The sequence below is a fragment of the Eubalaena glacialis genome, chromosome 15 (genome assembly GCF_028564815.1).
Source record: "Eubalaena glacialis isolate mEubGla1 chromosome 15, mEubGla1.1.hap2.+ XY, whole genome shotgun sequence".
Classification (NCBI taxonomy): domain Eukaryota; kingdom Metazoa; phylum Chordata; class Mammalia; order Artiodactyla; family Balaenidae; genus Eubalaena; species Eubalaena glacialis.
The window spans coordinates 73730494-73749595 of NC_083730.1; the positions used below are offsets into that span (position 1 = coordinate 73730494).

At 42.6% G+C, this 19102-nt stretch overlaps 1 protein-coding gene across 4 annotated transcripts in view; it reads left to right on the forward strand.

Annotated features, from left to right (window-relative positions):
• DEPDC5 (DEP domain containing 5, GATOR1 subcomplex subunit) overlaps window positions 1-19102 on the forward strand; it is a 91135-nt gene that overhangs the window by 11142 nt on the left and 60891 nt on the right. For 3 of the 4 annotated variants that reach the window (XM_061170285.1, XM_061170284.1, XM_061170286.1), the window contains exons 8-20: window positions 563-632; window positions 4867-4945; window positions 5821-5882; window positions 8551-8620; window positions 8978-9050; window positions 12762-12865; window positions 13527-13601; window positions 15093-15227; window positions 16019-16080; window positions 16222-16295; window positions 17080-17149; window positions 17344-17380; window positions 18250-18370. In XM_061170285.1, the coding sequence (XP_061026268.1) occupies window positions 563-632; window positions 4867-4945; window positions 5821-5882; window positions 8551-8620; window positions 8978-9050; window positions 12762-12865; window positions 13527-13601; window positions 15093-15227; window positions 16019-16080; window positions 16222-16295; window positions 17080-17149; window positions 17344-17380; window positions 18250-18370 (1032 nt within the window). The remainder of the gene's footprint in view (window positions 1-562; window positions 633-4866; window positions 4946-5820; window positions 5883-8550; window positions 8621-8977; window positions 9051-12761; window positions 12866-13526; window positions 13602-15092; window positions 15228-16018; window positions 16081-16221; window positions 16296-17079; window positions 17150-17343; window positions 17381-18249; window positions 18371-19102) is intronic. The other variant, XM_061170287.1, reaches the window with a different exon arrangement.

Below are 19102 nucleotides of genomic sequence, written 5' to 3' on the forward strand. Positions count from 1 at the left end.
AAACAGAATAAAGAAGCAGGGGGAAAAGACATAATATTACATTACTGAATATTGACATAAAAATTTTTCAGCAAAATGGCCTCCATTGAATAGGGACCCTGTCCCTTTGTGCCCCCTGACTTCTTTCTTGTCTTCTAATTTGATACTGCAGTGGATCTTGTTTTTGTTGAAACTCATTGACTCAAAGCTCGGGTTAGCAAATTTGTTCATCAGTGCCTCTTAACTGTTTTTGTGACGTGTGCCCTTTTGAGGTTTGCCAGAAGGTACAATTCTGTGCTCAGGAAAGTTTGCATCATTTCAGAGGGTTCGTGGGTTCCCCGAAGCCCTTCCTTAGACCCACATGTTGTCTGCAGACCCCCAAGTTAAGAGCTCCTGTTGTACAGATTCAGTGTACTCTGAGAATTCTTTATGTTGTGTAATCTGTTCATGGTCCTCTGGAAATCTGTAACTGGCCAGGTCATTTGGGTGTAAATGATAGAGTAGAGAGAGACACCCCAAAGGCACCCCTGTTTCTTCTCGGTTTATGTAGGACTCGTAATAACGCATGTGCCTCTCCTTTCAGGGCACAGGCCGGGGAGCTGTGGGTCAAGAATGAGAAGGTCATGTGTGGTTATATAAGCGAAGATACCAGGGTAAGGGTGATAAAGTGCTTTTTTGGGTTTGTTTTCCCGTGGTATTATGTCTATAAGTCGTGAAATCAAAAACAAAACAGAAACCAGCAAAAACTTGATCTCATGATCAAGCTGGTGACCAGCTACTATCTGCTCAGCTGGATAATATTGTAATATAGTTGGGGACTCCTGAAATTCTAGTGTTTTACAGTTGGATCTCTCCAGTTTGGGGTTGATCTTCATATTCTTCTGTTTAATATCAGATGTAGAGATGGAACATCTAGCTCGCAGGCTTCTGTGCCCACTAATACATAGTGAAAGTTAAATTCAGTAGAAGATTGTGTTGGTAAACACGAAGAAAGACCTTTGCCAAGGAATCTCCTCCTGTGACTCTGTTCCAGTTGGAAAAATCCAAACTGAACAGCTGTGAACGTTACCCACGTTGGTGAAAGCACCTGTCTGCTCTTCCATGTTCCCATCCCCCAGCCTCCCTTGAGAGCAGTGGTTCTCAACCTGGGGGTGATCCTGCCTCCCCAGGGGTCTTTTGACAAAGTCTGGAGACATCTTTGGTCGTCGCAACTGGGGTTATGTGGAGGATGCTGCTGATCGCGCTACAGTGTAAAGGACAGCCCTCTAGAACAAAGGGTCACCTGGGCCCCAAGGGCAGTAACATTGTGGGGAACTGTCCTGTGCGTTGTGGGGTGTTCAGCATCCCTGGCTTCTACTCACTAAATGCCAGTAGCACCCATCCCCACCCCCTGCAAGTCATAACCACCAGAAATGTCGCCAGACATTACCATATGTCCCCTGGGCAAGCAAAATAGTTGAGAACTTGGGGCCGTTTTTAGAGGTAACCACTATCTGAATTTTATTTTTGTAATTTCCTTGTTTACTTAGTGATAATACATATGTATTTTACCCTGCACAGTATATTATTTGTTTTGCTCATGTTTGAGTTTTTTTTTTTTTTAATTTATTTATTTTATTTATTTATTTTTTTAGCTGTGATGGGTCTTCGTTTCTGTGCGAGGGCTTTCTCTAGTTGCGGCAAGCGGGGGCCACTCTTCATCGCGGTGCGCGGGCCTCTCACTGTCGCGACCTCTCTCGTTGCGGAGCACAGGCTCCAGATGCGCAGGCTCAGTAGTTGTGGCTCACGGGCCCAGTTGCTCCGCGGCATGTGGGATCTTCCTAGACCAGGGCTCGAACCCGTGTCCCCTGCATTAGCAGGCAGATTCCCAACCACTGCACCACCAGGGAAGCCCACGTTTGAGTTTTATTACAGTGGATTAAAATGTATTCTCTTCCCCCCCGCCAACTTTAGCTATCTCGTTTGTACTCACTATATTTTTCATCATTGATTAGGAGTATATTTGTTGGGTCATAGCTTTGACTCTGTATGGTAATGCCAAATTATTTTTCAAATTCTTCAGACCATTTTATACTCCTAGTAGCCATATATAAAATCTTGTTTTTCACTTTTTCCGACACCAGGTCTTAGATTTTGAAAGTTTTTGCCACTCTACTGGGCATACATTGGTATTTTACAGTGATCTTTCCCTCAGTTTTCTGGCAATTGACTCTTAAGTATGGCTTATAAAGACCATGATAATTTGGCACATGCTTACCCACTGAGCGGCTTGTGGGATCTTAGTCCCCCGACCAGGGAATTGAACCCCGGGGCCATGGCAGTGAGAGCGCCAAGTCCTAGCCACTGGACCGCCAGGGAATTCCCCATTGAAGGATTTTAAGTGGGGGAGTGATACCTGAATTATGCTTTTAAGAGATCACTTATTCATTCAGTTGGATTTTGTTGAACAAAACTCCCAAAGTGGGCTTCCCTGGTGGCGCAGTGGTTAAAGAATCCTCCTGCCAATGCAGGGGACACGGGTTTGAGCCCTGGTCCGGGAAGATCCCACATGCTGCGGAACAACTAAACCTGTGTGCCGCAGGTACTGAGCCTGCACTCTGGAGCCCGCAAGCCACAACTACTAAGCCTGCGCTCTGCAACAAGAGACGCCACCGCAATGAGAAACCCGAGCACCGCAACGAAGAGTAGCCCTCACTCGCCACAACTAGAGAAAGCCCGCATGCAGCAACAAAGACCCAATGCAGCCAAAAATAAATAAAATAAATAAATTTATTAAAAAAAAATAATACTGTATAAAAAAAAAAACAACTCCCAAAGTTACAGTGGCAAATTGATACTTACAGGTCAGCTTTATTCTCTCATATAAAAGAAGTCCATGGGTAGGCAAATTATGGCTGGTGTGACAGCGTCACAGTTACTGGTGGTCTAAGGCCCCTTCTGCCTTCCTGTTCTGCCTATCTCAGGATTGGGCTTCCGTGGTCTGGCTGGAGCTGCTGTGCCCACATCTGTATGCCAGGCAGAGGAGGGAAGAAGGAAAGAAAGACAACAAGGGGGCACCCTCCAGCCGATTCAGCTTCCTTTCAGGACACACTTCCATTTACACCTTACTGACCAGGGTTGAGTCATGTGGAACTGCTCAGCATGCCTGGAGGTCTGGTCTCTTGGCGGGTCCCTTGCCTCCCAGAATAGAATCGGCTTCCCGTGACTTAGGAAGGAAGGATGTTGGCTGGGCGTCCACAGTACCCGCTGCAGCCCCTCTGGCTCTGGAGCAGAGAGTCGATTGTCGGGGCAAGAGTGGAAGCAGAGAGATGAGTTAGGAAGTTAGAAGGTGGTGGCGTGGGCTAGGCTGGGCACTGGAGCAGGGGAGAGATGGACAGATTGGTGAAACATTCTGGGGTCGAGTCCACAGAACTTGCTAATGCGTTGGGTGTGAAGAGTGAAGAAGGGAATAATTGAGCAGCTGGTGGAGAGATGGTGGTGCCATTTATCATATGGAGAAGGCCGGGGAGGAGTCGTTCAGGGGAACTTCAGTTTGTGAGATGTCTGGACAGCCGAGTGGAAAAATCAGGGGAGGCAGTTGAGTCTGGAGCTAATCTGTCACTTCTCCCATGTAGTCCCCCACCCCATCCAGCCACGGGAACCACTCACCATCCCTCCAACATGCAGCGTGCTCTCTTGCCTCCGTGTCTTTGTGCGTGCTGCTCTCTCCCGCCTGCGGTGCTTGCTCCTCGCCTTCCCCCTTTCCCAAGCCTCTCATCCATCCCTCAGTACTAGTCTCAGGCTTCCCTGCTCCTGGAAAGCCTCCCTGGATGCACCAGGCTGGAAGTGCCCCCGTGGCACCTGGGACATATATCTATATCAGCACTTGTCACACTCTGGTGGATGCGTTTCTTACCTGCCTTGCCACCAGACTGCAAGCGCTTTGAGGGCAAGGACTGTGCCTTTTACCTTTATATCCCAAAGTTGTCTGGCATAGCTCCTGGCACTTAATGTCCCAAGGCTCTTTTACTTGAGATAATCTTTATAATCAGTTCAATTACCTGGTACACAAAAGATTTGAAGGAGCAAATGTAAAAGGAAAGGGAGTATTGATGCCTGCAACTTACACATTTTATACATTTTGCTTTCCCACCAAAGCTCTTTAAAGTCTGCTGGAGGAGGGAAGGGCTGAGTAAAGAAAGGGCTTTGTGGTAAAGCACACAGGCCAGGGAAACCACTAGGGCTTTTCCTGGAGGCATTCTGGGTATGGAGGGGGGTACGATGTGGATTAGTTATTAGATCAACAACTCATCAACTGGCGCATCTTAGCCCAAGTTCTTCTGTAATGAGGTCTCATCGACTTTCCCAGTAGATTCACTGCCCCTTCTCCAACGTTTCTTGTGGGAAGCTTCAAGGAATGTTTGTATATAGCTGCAATGTTTTCCATGTCTTTATCCTCTGCCATGAGCTCCTAGAGGGTAGGGACAGGATCTTCCCCTCATGGCCTGTGATGCCAAGGATGGAGCTTGCTTTTAGAAGTTCCATGTCTCACAATTAACAGAAATCTTCCAGCATTGCTTTTTTTTTTTTTTTTTTTTGTAAAAAACATATACAATTTAGCTTTTTTTTTTTTTTTTTTTCTGGGCTGTGCCACGCAGCTTGCAGAATCTTAGTTCCCTGACCAGGGATTGAACCCGGGCCCCGGCAGTGAAAGCACCTTGTCCTAACCACTGGACTGCCAGGGAAGTCCTAAAATTTAGCGTCTTAACCATTTTTAAGTGTACAGTTCAGCAGTTTTAAGTATATTTACATCATTGTGAAACAGATCTGCAGAACTTTTTCATTTTGCAGAACTGAAATTCTATCCATCATTGCTTTTTAATGCAATTATGTCTTTGTTTCTTTCAGGTGGTATTCCGTTCTACGTCAGCTATGGTTTACATATTTATTCAGATGAGCTGTGAAATGTGGGATTTTGATATTTATGGTACTGTTCCTAAGTGCGGGTCGTAACTGCTAATGGGGAGAAGTTTCTGGTTTCCCCCAAGTTGGTATCATTTATAGCAATCTCTTAGCATTCTCTGAAGATATGTCCTGAGATCTTAACAAATCCTCAAATGCTAAAATAAATAAATATTTTATATATCTAGTGAATTGCATGAAATGTAGTAAAGCATTAACGAAAAATCTGAATTCTCAGATCTTCAATTATTCTATAAGCATAGATCAAAAGTCATAGAGGGAGTGATTCTATGGCCAGGAACCAGCACCTTCTTTGATATCTTTCATTTTATGTCCTATCACTCACAGAAATCACCAAGTTTGTCTCATTTTATTAGAATTACTACACAATAAGTGGAGTACAATAAAGCTGCTATGAGGTGTGGACACTGTGCCCAACACACCAGCCTCATGGTGCATGCATTTCTAATTTGTGTTTAGCAAAATTACAAATTAATTTTTGATGTAGGGCATCTTGGATGCTCAAGAACAGCAGAAACTGCAAATGGTAATTTAGTGAATGCCCAGGGGCTACCAGATCACCTTCAAACAAACTTGAAGCGTCACTGTGAGAATAATTATATTTAAAAGTTAGAGGGTTCTCTCATTTTGAAGATACACTGTCTTTTTCAATCATCAAAGCTTTTCAATCTTGTATTTTACCTTGAAGCTATGACCTCTTACTGAGTGAGGTAAATATTAAATTTGGCTCCATAGAAAGTCTAGGTTGAAAATGCTTTTAGGATGTAGTAGTACCCACCTTCTCTTTGACTAGTCCTATTCCTGTTAATTTACTGAGAGAAGAAAATGTAAGCAAGAAATAAAGATAATTCCCACCTTCTTTCTATTGTTTATTTTCAGGGGATCTGTATTTTGAGAAAGCTGTGAATGGTTTCCTTGCTGATCTCTTTACCAAATGGAAGGTACGTTTCTTCTCATGCACTAAATCTCATTGCGTAAACATTATTCAATGCAGATTTTAAAAACTTACTCTTTCTATTAAGCTGAATTTAATTGAGCTACCTTAGCTAAAGTCTAAATTGATAAGACTCTAGATTTAAATTACCTTCATCACCTCAACATGGGCAAGTGTATTTATGAAGAACCCACAGCTAACATCATACTCAATGGTGAAAGACTGAAAATGTTCCACCTTAAGAAGATCAGGAACAAGATAAGGATGTTTGCTTTCACCACTGGTATTCATTGTTTTACTGAAAATTCTAGCCAAAGCAACTAGGAAAAAAAAAAAGGAAGAAAAAAGGAAGGAAGGGAGGGAGGGAGGAAGGAAGGAAGGAGAAAAGAAGGAAAGGAAGAGAGAAAAGAAAAGAGGAAATAGAAAGCATCCATATTGATTAGAAGAGCAAAAGCAAAACTATCTTTCTTCACAGATGACATCCTGTATGTAGAAAACCCCCAAATATCCATAAAAAAACAAAAGCAAAAACTATTAGAGCTAATAAATTCAGCAGAGTTGCAGGATACAAAATCAACACATAAGATCATTTGTGTTTCATCAGCAGTGAACAATCTGATCAGGAAATTAAAACAAGGAATAAAACATTTTAAAGGGAATTAAATTAAAAAACAATTCCATTTACAAGAATATCAGAGAGAATAAAATACTTTGGAATAATTTACCCAAGGAGGTGCAAGGTTTGTGCACTAAAATCTATAAAACATTGCTGAAAGAAATGAACGAAGACCTAAATAAATGAAAAACAACTCATGATCATAGATTAGAAGACTTAATATTGTTAAAATGGCAATACTACCCAAAGCCAACTATGGTTCAGTACAGTCCCTATCAAAATCCCAATGGCCTTTTTTACGAAATGGAAAGGCTGATTCTAAAATTTATGTGGAATTGCAAGGGATCCTGAAGAGCCAAAACAATCTTGAAAAAGAAGAAGAAAGTTGGAGGAATCTCACTTTCTAATTTCAAAGCTTATTACAAAGCCAAAGTAGTCAAAACAGTGTGGTACTGGCATAAAGGTAGCTATGTAAATCAATGGAATAGAATTGAGAGTACAAAAGTCAACCCATACATCTATGGTCAGTTGATTTTAGATGAGAATGTGCAGTCCACTCAATGAGGGAAATAATAGCTTCTTCCACAAATGGATTCAAGACAATTGAATATTCATATGCCAAAGAATGAATTTTGAGTCTTACCTCACATGATATACAAAAATTAACTCAAAGTGAATCAGAGACCTAAATATAAGAGCACATACCAGGTATCGTGGTAAGTGTTTCACCCGCCTTATCTCACTTCATCCTCTTGTCACTCTTACACAGGTAGGGAAAGCACAGCTGAAAGAGGTTAGGTAACTTGCCTGTGATTGATAGCCCGAAAAAGCAGAGCGAGGATTCTAATCCAGTTCCATCCATTCATCCAGTGCTCACCTGAGGTCATAACCCCTGGGCCGTCCTGTCTGTTTCTGTAATCCTGAGTCACGTCACCACTGTTGTATGTTACCTCCTCCATCACACATGAGTTGAGAGGCTCTCATGCGCACACCAGCCCACTGTCAGGCATTTTTCCTGTGTAAAACTTACACCAAAATCAGATCAGTTTGGAGCTGCGTTTGGAGCACTAGACGTCCAATAAATTAGTTGGTGACTACTGAAGGTCTGCTCTTGGTACTGTGGCTTGTATTTAGGAATTTCTGTCTACTTGAGCGATATCGGTGGAAGAATATTAGGTGACGTGATGTTCATTATGTTGTCTTCCTTATACGGTGAATGCTGAATTGTGTGGTTAGTAAGTTGAGTTTGAGATGGGGTTGGTCAGTTTGGGCTGTTGTCTTCAAAGACCCAGGAGGAACTGAAACTGAGCTTTCTGGCTCACTGGTGCAAGCCAAATTTCATGCCGTCTGTAAACACCCTACTTCTAGAATATTGAACTCCAGACTGCATGGAAATGTGTATTCTCACTCGTCCCCATTGCAGTCCAAAGGTAATTACCTTGGTTTCAACCCGTGCATCTTGAGCAGCACCCAGTCCTCGTCCTGTGGCCCTGGCAGTAGGTGGGAGTGTCTGGTGCTTACATCCACCACCATTGGTTCCATTCTTCCCTAAACGACAGTCCTGAAGAAGTTAAAAAACACCATGAAGCAGGTACAAATACCATGATCCTCTGACAATAGGCTGATCTATTTTATGGCAAATCAAGAGCTGGGAGACAGCACCCCCAACTTATTGGTGATTTGCAGGTGTTTTTTTTTTTTTGAACGGCCGTGCTGCGCGGCATTCGGGATCTTAGTTCCCTGACCAGGGATGGAACCCACGCCCCCAGCAGTGGAAGCATGGAGTCTTAACCACTGGACCGCCAGGGAAGTCCCGTGATTTGCAGTTTTCAAAATACCTTCCACATTCCTAGGACTTTAGATAACTTGCCCAAGGTCATGTAGTGGTAAGTTTCAGAGCCAGGAGTCAGTCCCAGCCTTCTGACTCTGGCAGAACTGTGTCTACTGCATTATGCAGCCTACAATTACATGATGCTACCCAATGCCTGAGCCCCCGAGCCTCCCAGAATTGAAGTAAATGGAATAAACTTGAGTCCTCTTTTTCTCTACTTATCCCTAGGAGAAGAACTGTAGTCATGAAGTAACAGTGGTCCTATTTTCTAGGACTTTCTATGATGCAAAATCTCTTGGTGCGTAAGTCTTTCTCCTACAATTATTTTTTTGTTAAGCTTTCCACACGCCCATCACAATTCATTCCTTATCATTTTCTTTCCTTTGGCACTGCTCCATCTGTCCCATCTTTTCTGTTAGAGGGTAGGGTAGAGTGGAAAATGACACAGTCCATTAGCAGATTCAAGGAGTCTGTGGGCTGTAATTCATCTTAAAACCAACTTAACAGATACATAATTATCTTTGTGTGTGTGTGTGTGTGTGTGTGTGTGTGTGTGTGTGTGTGTGTGTGATGCAACTCTTCAACCCAGAAGGGGGAAGCGGAGAAACTGAATTTCTCTTTTTAGTCTTATCTGTACATGTTTTCTCTATTTCAGATGAATTTCCTGAAATAAACCGAGCCTCAATTAGGCAGGATCACAAGGGGCGATTCTATGAAGACTTCTATAAGTATGTTTGGGTTGCTTTTGCCTTTTGTTTTCCCCTGGTTGTTTCTTCCCTAACTTAAAAAAAAAAAAAATTAACCTTTTTACTTTGGAATAATTTTAGGTTTACAGAGAAGTAGCAAAGATAGTACAGAGAGTTCCCATATACCCTTCACCCAGTTTCCTCTGTGAACATTTCCTAACCAAGGTACATCTATCAAAACTACGAGATGAGGACTGGTACATTGCTATGAACTAAATATCAGACTTTTCTCAGATTCATCAGTTTTTCCGCTTATGCACCTTTTTTGTTCCAGGATCCAATGCAGGATACCACATTGCATTTAGACTTTCCAAACTTTTTATTGTGAAAAGTTTCAAACTTGCAGAAAAGAAGAATGAATTAATATAATGAACCCATATACCCAATTCCTGGATTAAACAGTTATTATCATGCCATATTTGTTTCATTTTTTTTTTTTAATTTATTTATTTTATTTATTTATTTTTGGCTGCATTGGGTCTTCGTTGCTGTGCGCGGGCTTTCTCTAGTTGCGGAGAGCGGGGGCTACTCTTCATTGCGGTGCGCGGGCTTCTCATTGCGGTGGCTTCTCTTGTTGCGGAGCATGGACTCTAGAGGGCAGGCTCAGTAGTCGTGGCACATGGGCTTAGATGCTCCGCGGCATGTGGGATCTTCCCGGACCAGGGCTCAAACCCGTGTCCCCTGCACTGGCAGGCGGATTCTTAACCACTGTGCCACCAGGGAAGCCCCACTTCATTTGTTTTTTGGCTAAATTTTACTTAAGAGCAAATTATAGATATTAAAACATTTTGTTCCTAAAGAATAAGGGCAACTATGGACTTTCAGTGATTATGGTGTGTCACTGTAGGTTTATTAATTGCAACAAATGTACCACTCTGGTGAGGAATAATTGATAATTGGGTGGGGGGGGCATGAAACATGTGTTAAGGGAGGGAGTATATGGGAAATCTCTGTACCTTCCTCTCAATTTTGCTGTGAAATTAAAACTGCTCTAAAAAAAGTCTTAATAAAAAAAAAAAGCAGGAAACACTCAGGGATGCATAACTGTGTATCTGTCTCTCACAGTGACATATAATTTTAAAAATTAGAAAAAAATTAAATATCAACAATAAAGAATTAAATTATGGTAGAATTTCAGACTGACAAAATATTATACAGCCATCCCATTAAAAATGATGTAATCCTCTTTGATAATTGTTGGATATGAGTGTTAAGTACATGGAGGCTCACAGTGCTATTTTCTCTACCAAAGTATATTTGATTTTATTAAAAACAAAAACAAATTTAAAAAAAGGAACATCCAATTTTAAAACAGGCTAAACTGAAAAGGGTCTGGAGAAACACATATCATAGTGTTAAAAGTACTTCCCTTTGGATTGCAAAGTCAGACCAGGGGTAAGACCAAAAACAAATGAGATGAAAAAATGGGCTTCTTGGTGGTGTATATTCACTGCGTTTGGACAAATGAATAATGACACGTCTCCATCATTATAGTATCACACAGAGTATTTCCACTGCCCTAAAAATCCTCTGTGCTCCACTTACTCATTCCTTTCTCCACCCCCAACCCCTGGAACTATTGATCTTTTTAGAGTCTCCATAATTTTGCCTTTTCCAGAGTGTCGTATGGTTGGAATCATATAATATGTAACTTTTTCCTATTGGCTTCTTTCACTTAGTAGTATGCATTTAAGGTTCCTTCATGTCTTTTCATGGCTCGATAGCTCATTTCTCTTTAGAGTTCAATAATGGACCCTTGTTTGGCTGTACCATCCACCTCTTGAAGGACTCTCGGTTGCTTCCAAATTTTGGCAGTTATAAATAAAGCTTCTGTAAACATCCATGTGCAGGTTTTTGTGTAGACATAAGTTTTCAACTCATTTGCATAAATAACAAGGAGCACAATTGCTGGATTGTATGGTAAGAGTTCTGTAAGAAACCGCCAAGCTGTCTTCCAAAGTGGCTGCACCAGTCTGCATTCCCACCAGCAATGGATGAAAGTTCCTGTTGCTCCACATCCTCGCCAGCATTTGGTGTTATCAGTGTTCTGGATTTTGGCCTTTCTAATAGGTATATAGTGTTGTCTCATTGTTGTTTTAATTTGTATTTCCCTGATGGTGTATGAGGTGGAGCATCATTTCATCTGCTTATTTGCCATCCATCTATCTTCTTTGGTGAGGTATCTGTTCAGGTCTGTTGCCCACTTTTTAATCGTATTGTTTGTTTTCTTATTGTAAAGTTTTAAGGGTCCATTGTATATTTTGGATGATAGTCATTTATTCAGATGTGTCTTTTGCAAGTCTTTTCTCCCAGTCTGCGGCTTGTCTTCTCATTCTCTTGACACTGTCTTTTGCAGAGCAGAAGTTTCTTCATTTTAATGAAGTCCAGCTTATCAATTTTTCTTTCATGGATTGTGCCTTTGGTATTGAATCTAAAAAGTCATCACCATACCCAGGGTCATCTAGGTTTTCTCCTGTGTTATCTTCTGGAGTCTTATAGTTTTATGTTTTGTATTTAGGTCTGTGATCCATTTTGAGTTAATTTTTATGAAGGCTGTAAGGTCTGTGTCTAGATTTTTTTTTTTGTAGAGAGTACGTTAAATATCAGCTCAGTAGAGTTATTTATAAAGCACCTTTTTAGTGTTTGTGGTCCACTGTACTAGTGCTTCTAAAACCTCTGTGTACAAATGAATCACTGGGAATTTGTTAAAATGTAGGTTCTGCTTCAGTAAGTTCTGGGATGGATCCTGAGAGTTTGATGATCCCAATGCTGTTGATTGGTAGACTGCAAGTCGATTTTTTTCTTTCTTTCCCTTTCTTTTTTTCTTTCTTCCTTCCTGCTTTCCTTGTTCCTTCCTTTTTTTTTTTTTTTTCATGTGGACAGCCAGTTGTTCCAGCACCAGTTGAAAAGACTATCTTTGCTCCATTGTATTGCCTTTCTCATTTGGCAAAGATCAGTTGACTATATTTGTGTGGGTCTATTTCTGGCTCCATTCTGTTCCATTGATCTATTTGTTCATTCACAGTATCACATTGTCTTGATTACTGTAACTTTATAGTAAGTCTTGAAGTTGGATAGTGTCTGTCCTCCAACTTTGTTCTTCTTCAATACTGTGTTGGCTATTCTGGATCCTGTGTGTTTCTTTAGGATAAATTCCTAACATTAAATGGAAATGTATCTTTCTCTTCTTAAATTTAAATTTTACTTATTTTTTGGAATACATTCACATGGTTCAAAATTTTAAAGGTCCAGAGGTATACAGTAAGCAGATTCCCACCCATTCCTTTCCACTGATCTAGTTCCCTGACCTAGATATGTTTATTGGCTGTCTGTGTAAAAACATATATATGGATGTTTTCTTTTAAGGCTTTTCGTATATACTACCTAACTGTAATTCAGTCTGTAAGAATGTTCATCTCCCTGCGCAGCACTGGGCATTTATATAATCTCTAGGCGATTTTGAAATGTTTTTATATTTTTTGTTTTCAATTTTTAATTTTCACTCTCTTGATGTGATTACATTTCTTTGTTAACGTTTGTTAAACGCATTCGACTTTACTACATATTGCTATATGATAGATGACCCCAGTTCCAGGCGTCCCCTCTTCTCCTTTCCTTGAAACCCAGTAAGGGACCCTATGTCCTGTGTGTCATCACTGCTCGATACCTGTCTTGTGATTGTGCTCCTTTCAGGGTGGTGGTGCAGAATGAGAGGAGAGAAGAGTGGACCTCCCTCCTCGTGACCATTAAAAAGCTCTTCATCCAGTATCCAGTGCTGGTGCGACTGGAACAGGCAGGTACTGCATTTATGTGCTGGAAGATGCGGCAGGGGAGGAGGTGTCAGATGGAGGCTGGGGGACCAAGAGGTTCCTGCTTGCTTCCCTTCCAGTGTTGAGTATGGCTTCTGCTTCTGGCCGGGTTTCTATGTCAGGTTGGGTCCCGCTGGTCATTGCATGTGCAGTAAGTTCAGTCACGTCCCTTCTGCAGGGGGAGAGGCCTGTGGAGCAAGGCACCTTCCACTTGTTTCTTTTTTTTTTAATAAATTTATTTATTTTATTTATTTTATTTTTGGCTGCGTTGCGTCTTCGTTGCTGTGCTCGGGCTTTCTCTAGTTGTGGCGAGTGGGGGCTACTCTTCATTGTGGTGCGTGGGCTTCTCATGGCGGAGGCTTCTCTTGTTGCGGAGCATGGGCTCTAGGTGCGCGGGCTTCAGTAGTTGTGGCATGTGGGCTCAGTAGTTGTGATTCGTGGGCTCTAGAGCGCAGGCTCAGTAGTGTGGCGCACGGGCTTATTTGATCCGCGGCATGTGGGATCTTCCTGGTCCAGGGATCGAACCCGTGTCCCCTGCACTGGCAGGCAGATTCTCAACCACTGCGCCACCAGAGAAATCCCCCCACTTGCTTCTTACGAGTCCATCTTTCATGAGATGTTGTTCCTTCTCTTGTGTCTTTTGCTTCAGAGGGCTTTCCTCAAGGAGACAATTCTACCTCAGCACAAGGAAACTACCTAGAGGCCATCAATCTGTCATTCAATGGTGAGTAAGGGCGCCAGCCACAGTGAGCAGATGTCTTGCTGACCACATGGCTGTGACCTTCTTTTTACTAATGTGCAGAGACCCAGACCTAGCTGGTGATGCCCCCACCCACCTGCCCCCCAGATTAACTGAAAGCAGTAACTTCTGTTTGGATGGTTTTAATGGCCACCATGTAGCTCTTGGGTTTTCTGTTGGGAATCAACTTCCTCTTCTCATCTGCTTCTCATGGTGATCCAAGAGTAAAGAGCTGGAGAAAGTCCTCCTTGGCTACTTTGTTTTCCTAAAAACTGCGTTCTTATTATTTTCCACTCCATCCTTCAATTGCTTCCAGGTAATTTTTTTTAATCTACTTTTTTTTTTTAATTACCAAAGGAGCGCATTGTTCCTAGAATTCAAATAATAGAGAAGTATATCAAGTACAATGAAAATCTCCCCCTTCCCGCCACTGTCAGACCCTTCCAAGAGGGACCATTGTTAATAGCGTGATGTGATTTCTTCCGAACGTTTCTCCCTGCATTTATGTGTTAGCTGAGATACTTTGTTTGCAGATAACAGAAACCTACTGAATTCAAACAAAAAAGGAAGTTTAAGGACACAGGGGCTCTTGGGACAGCCAGAAAAGGCTTGAACACCTTGTTGAGGAAGGTGGGGACGAGGGTGGCTCTGGGAACCGCAGCAGCAGGAATTCCTAGACCCGAGTTCAGCTCCCAGTGACCCTGTCTCTGCTCTCTGGTTAGAATTCCACATTCCCAGCTCTGGTTAGGTGTCTGTCCATCACTGGCAACTGACGGAAAAGATGGTGTGTGGTCACTTCACTGTGTGTATTGCCTGCCCCAGTGTCTGTACCCAAGTGCTAGGTATTCTAGAGCACGGGGTCTTTTATTAGTAAACCTTTTTGTCACATTTGAATGGCACTAAATTTCTGTAGTAAAAATCGCACAGCCCAGGAATAAGAACTAGGGAATTCCCTGGCTGTCCAGTGGTTAGGACTCTGCTTTCATTGCTGAGGGCACAAGTTCAGTCCCTGGTCGGGGAACTGAGATTCTGCAAACTGCGTGGCATGGCACGGCCAAAAAAAAAAAAAAAAAAAGAAATAAGAATTAACTTGCCAAATTTGCAAAGTCATCACAAGATTCTGGTCCGCTCTCTCAAATATTGTCTTAAATCAATATTTGATTCTTCTAAGTTTCAATACAGATCCATTTATGGATGGTTTAAATTAACGACATGAAATTTGGGTATTTAAGGCTGCACAAGGCAAGTATTCAGCCTCGAAGAGGGGTATTAACAAAGGCAACAGGGACATAGACCTGTATTCAAGCAGTTCTTACTGTAGAAGCGGAAGGACAGAAGTGAATTCAGACCAGGAGGTGACAACCGCTCTAACAGAAACATGGATGAAATGGTCCGAGAGCATGGAGACGCTTGCCACTGTCTGGTTTCTGATAAGCTGTAGCATCTTCACAGGAGGACTTTTTGCTTTGTTTCAAGTGTTTGACAAGCACTACATCAACCGCAACTTTGACCGAACTGGGCAGATGTCTGTGGTGATCACGCCCGGGGTGGGTGTGTTCGAAGTGGACCGGCTACTCATGATCCTGACCAAGCAGCGGATGATAGATAACGGTAATGCTTCTGGGGCGCTGCTGTGTTTATAGCCTGATTTACCGTTACCCATCGGGATCTGGGAACATGACTAATGTCAGGTGACAAAAAAGAGTTCCATGGTCAGTCGGCTTGGGACATGCTGGGTCATGCACAGTTTGGCACAGTTCCTAATTGCCAGTTTGAATATGTTAGTGTATCTTGTTTATCTCTAGAGGACATAACAGGCACTCTGAGTTTCCCAAACATACTTGATGCTGGAGAACCCCTTTTGGGGATTGTTTCCAGGATCCAGTGTCCATCAGCCCATCCTGGGAAGCGCCATGGGATCACCCAGTCCTCCCTCTGTTATGTGCCGTGCGTCTCCGACTTGCACCCCCTCCCCCTAGTTGATTTGTGTTCTAACAACAAGATGGAGTTGGGAACGTAAATCCTGATGATGGCCAGTAAAGAAACTCTGTTGAATGATGTGAATTATTTTGCTTTTTACTGAGATGACAAGGTTCCCTTTCCTTTTGAGCCTTGAAACTGTAGTCATGGAGGCCTGACGGTCTGTTTGACAGATCACGATCTGCAAGGCAGTCAAAAGCTGTCAAGCACTGATTAGTGGCAGATGCGGTGGGACTTGGTAAAGAGGACACAGACAAAATGCACCTATTTACTTCTCAACTGCGTGGGCAGAGCTGGTGAGGAGAATAAGTCAGCTGTGCCTTGTACCCTGACCCACTTAAATCACACGGCTAATAGATTGGGATACGTATCTCTACACTGCCCCCCCCCCCCACCAACTCTTTCTGTCTTTCCTTTTTTAGGAATCGGTGTGGACTTGGTGTGCATGGGGGAGCAGCCACTGCATGCTGTCCCGTTGTTCAAGGTGATTGATTTTGCAATGCTCACTAAAGGCCAGGTTCCAGCGCAGGGTGATCTTGCGAATAGTTAGAATCAGAGAAGCTGGAGCAGTTCCGGGTCCTACCTGCTTTCCAGCTGACCTGGGCCCTGCCTTGTTCCCTTTCAGCTGCACAATCGGAGCGGCCCTCGCGACTCTCGCGTGGGTGACGACTACAATATCCCTCACTGGATAAACCACAGGTGGGTGAGATCTGGATTCGCCGTAGAGGATCAGGGATTGCATTAGCTTCCTTGCCATTTTTTTCTTCAGACCTGTTAAGTTCTTACTATAAAATCTTTTGTCAAGAGAATGTGGAAACCAAAGTTCTAACATTTGCTTAAAGCGTCTCTATATGCAAAGTCATGGCTGTGACATAAGAACAGTCTATGGTGAAAAACATAAAAACAAGTTTGAAGGACTTATTTCCACAACTATTCCCAATTCCCCCTGTTCCCAACTCACACAGACCATAGTGGACCAACACGGGGCCTGGGCCTCTCCATTTGTAGAAAAATCCCCATGCCTCCTCTTCACATGAGACCAGGCCTCAGTGTTCCTGCTAATTTCAGCTCAAGGAGGAGATTCTAATCCAGTTGGGAATCAGGACTAGCGCACATGAGACAATTTATAGGAAAAAAAGGAATAGAACAATATTTTAAAACATAATTAATGTTTTGTAGTAATTACAAAAGAAAGAATTGGGAAGATCAGTGAGGCCTGAGACAAAGGTGTTCCTGGGAGGGCTGATCCATGGCTGGGATTCCAACTGTGTCTTGAGGTTTAAAATGAAAGGTGTTTAGGGACTTCCCCAGCGGTCCAGTGGGTAAGACTCCACGCTTCCACTGCAGGGGACACGGGTTCGATCCCTGGTCGGGGAACTAAGATCCCGCATGCCGTGTGGCATGATCAAAAAAAAAAAAATTAATTAAAAAAAAAAAGAAAGAAAGGGGTTTAGATGAGTGACCCTGTCTGTTTCTTTTGCAGTTTCTACACATCCAAAAGCCAGCTCTTTTGTAATAGTTTCACCCCACGAATAAAACTGGCCGGAAAGAAGGTAGGTTTCACCCACCAGCAGAGCCTTTAGGGACTGTCACTGATGTTGTTATTTTGGGCCTAAGAAACCCCTTATCCCCCAATGGTCATGAATAGCGTTTGAGAAATTTGTCTTAGAACTTTATAGTTTTCTGCATTAAATAAATAAACAACAAGGGATATCCCAGGAGTGATTAACTCTATTTAATTTTACAGCCTGCCTCTGAGAAAGCAAAAAATGGCCGTGATACATGTGAGTATTTTTTTCTCCTTTCATCACTTTTAGAAAGAGTCAGCTAACCCATGGCAACAAGATTTTGTGAGGTTGCGTAAAAAATTCACAGCCAAGTTTGGGAGACCAGAGTTCCCCTTCTGTGATCTTTGGAAGGTCCCTTAGTGATCCTGTATATTTTTGTCCTGTCAGCTGCAAAATGGGTGATAACAAAACCTTATTTTTCTTTTCCATAGGTCAATTGTAGGGATCGGGTGGAAAGTTTTAAAAGACTAAATATACACATTAAGATGATATTTTTATATTTTTAAAATTTATTTATTTATTTTTGGCTGCATTGGGTCTTCGTTGCTGTTCGCGGGCTTTCTCTAGTTGCAGTGAGCGGGGGCTACTCTGTTGCGGTGGGCGAGCTTCTCATTGCGGTGGCTTCTCTTGTTGCGGAGCACGGGCTCTAGGTGTGCAGGCTTCAGCAGTTGTGGTCACAGGCTCTAGAGCGCAGGCTCAGTAGTTGTGGCGCACGGGCTTAGTTGCTCCGCGGCATGTGGGATCTTCCCGGACCAGGGCTCAAACCCGTGTCCCCTGCATTGGCAGGCGGATTCTTCACCACTGCACCACCAGGGAAGCCCAAGATGATATTTTTAAAGTGGGATCACAGAAGGAAATGCTGCCATCATCTTGCCTTTACTTAATGCTAGTAAATAGTAATCCCTATATCGCTTTGACATATAAATCATTTAATCTTAGTAACCTGATGAATGGGTTATTATCCCATTTTTTTCAGGAGGAGATGGTGATGATGACCTATATCTTGCAGATTTTCATGAAGACCATCCAAAGGCCTCTTGTTGAAATGTGTTTTGAGGACAGTTTGTATTATTTGTGTGTTTCAGCTCTGGGGACTCCCAAAGAATCTGAGAACACCCTTCCCATCCAAGTGGATTACGATGCTTACGACGCGCAAGTCTTCAGGCTGCCAGGCCCGTCCCGGGCTCAGCGCCTCGCCACCTGCAGGTTTTCTGCCAGACGCACTTTGGGGGTGGATGTAAAAGCTGATTAGGAAAACCTGAGGCCCAGTAGGGACCTGCATGAGATCAACCTTGAAAACATCTTAAATTAAAATTAGCCAAGTGGAAGCCATAGTATGTGGATCATTAGGGAGTCTGTTTTCTGGTTCTCTGGCCCAGCCGTTTTGTTAGCTATGTTTGCTATGAAGTATCGTCCCCTCATAAGGAGAGCATTCTGCTTTTTCTAGCCAAGAGAAGCAATTCGTGAATTCTGGAATTTTCATTTCACTGGGAGGCCACTAATAGATAGATGGATAGATAGATAGATAGGCAGCCACTAATAGATAATAGATAGATAGATAGACAGGTAAATAGATTGATCGATCGATCGATCCCAGGGCCCAGAGTTTCTTTTAGGTTTATTATTCCCAGAGGGCGAGAGACTTTTCTTTCTTTATTCCTGTTTTTAAAATTTGCTCCATGGTATTTTGGTCATGTAGTAGTTTTTCATTGTGAAATAGTCAGATTTACCAACATACTCATTTCTGGGTCTTGTGTAAGAAAGCCATCCCCACTCCAAGGTTAGAAACGTGTCTTTTGTATTTTCTTCCAATACTTTTTTGGTCTTGGTTTTTATACTTAGTTCTTTGTATAGAATTTTTTCTTTTTTTTTAATGAAATGTGAAACAGAGCTCTAGCTTATTTTTTTCCCTAGTTGACCAAGTACCGCGAGTCCATT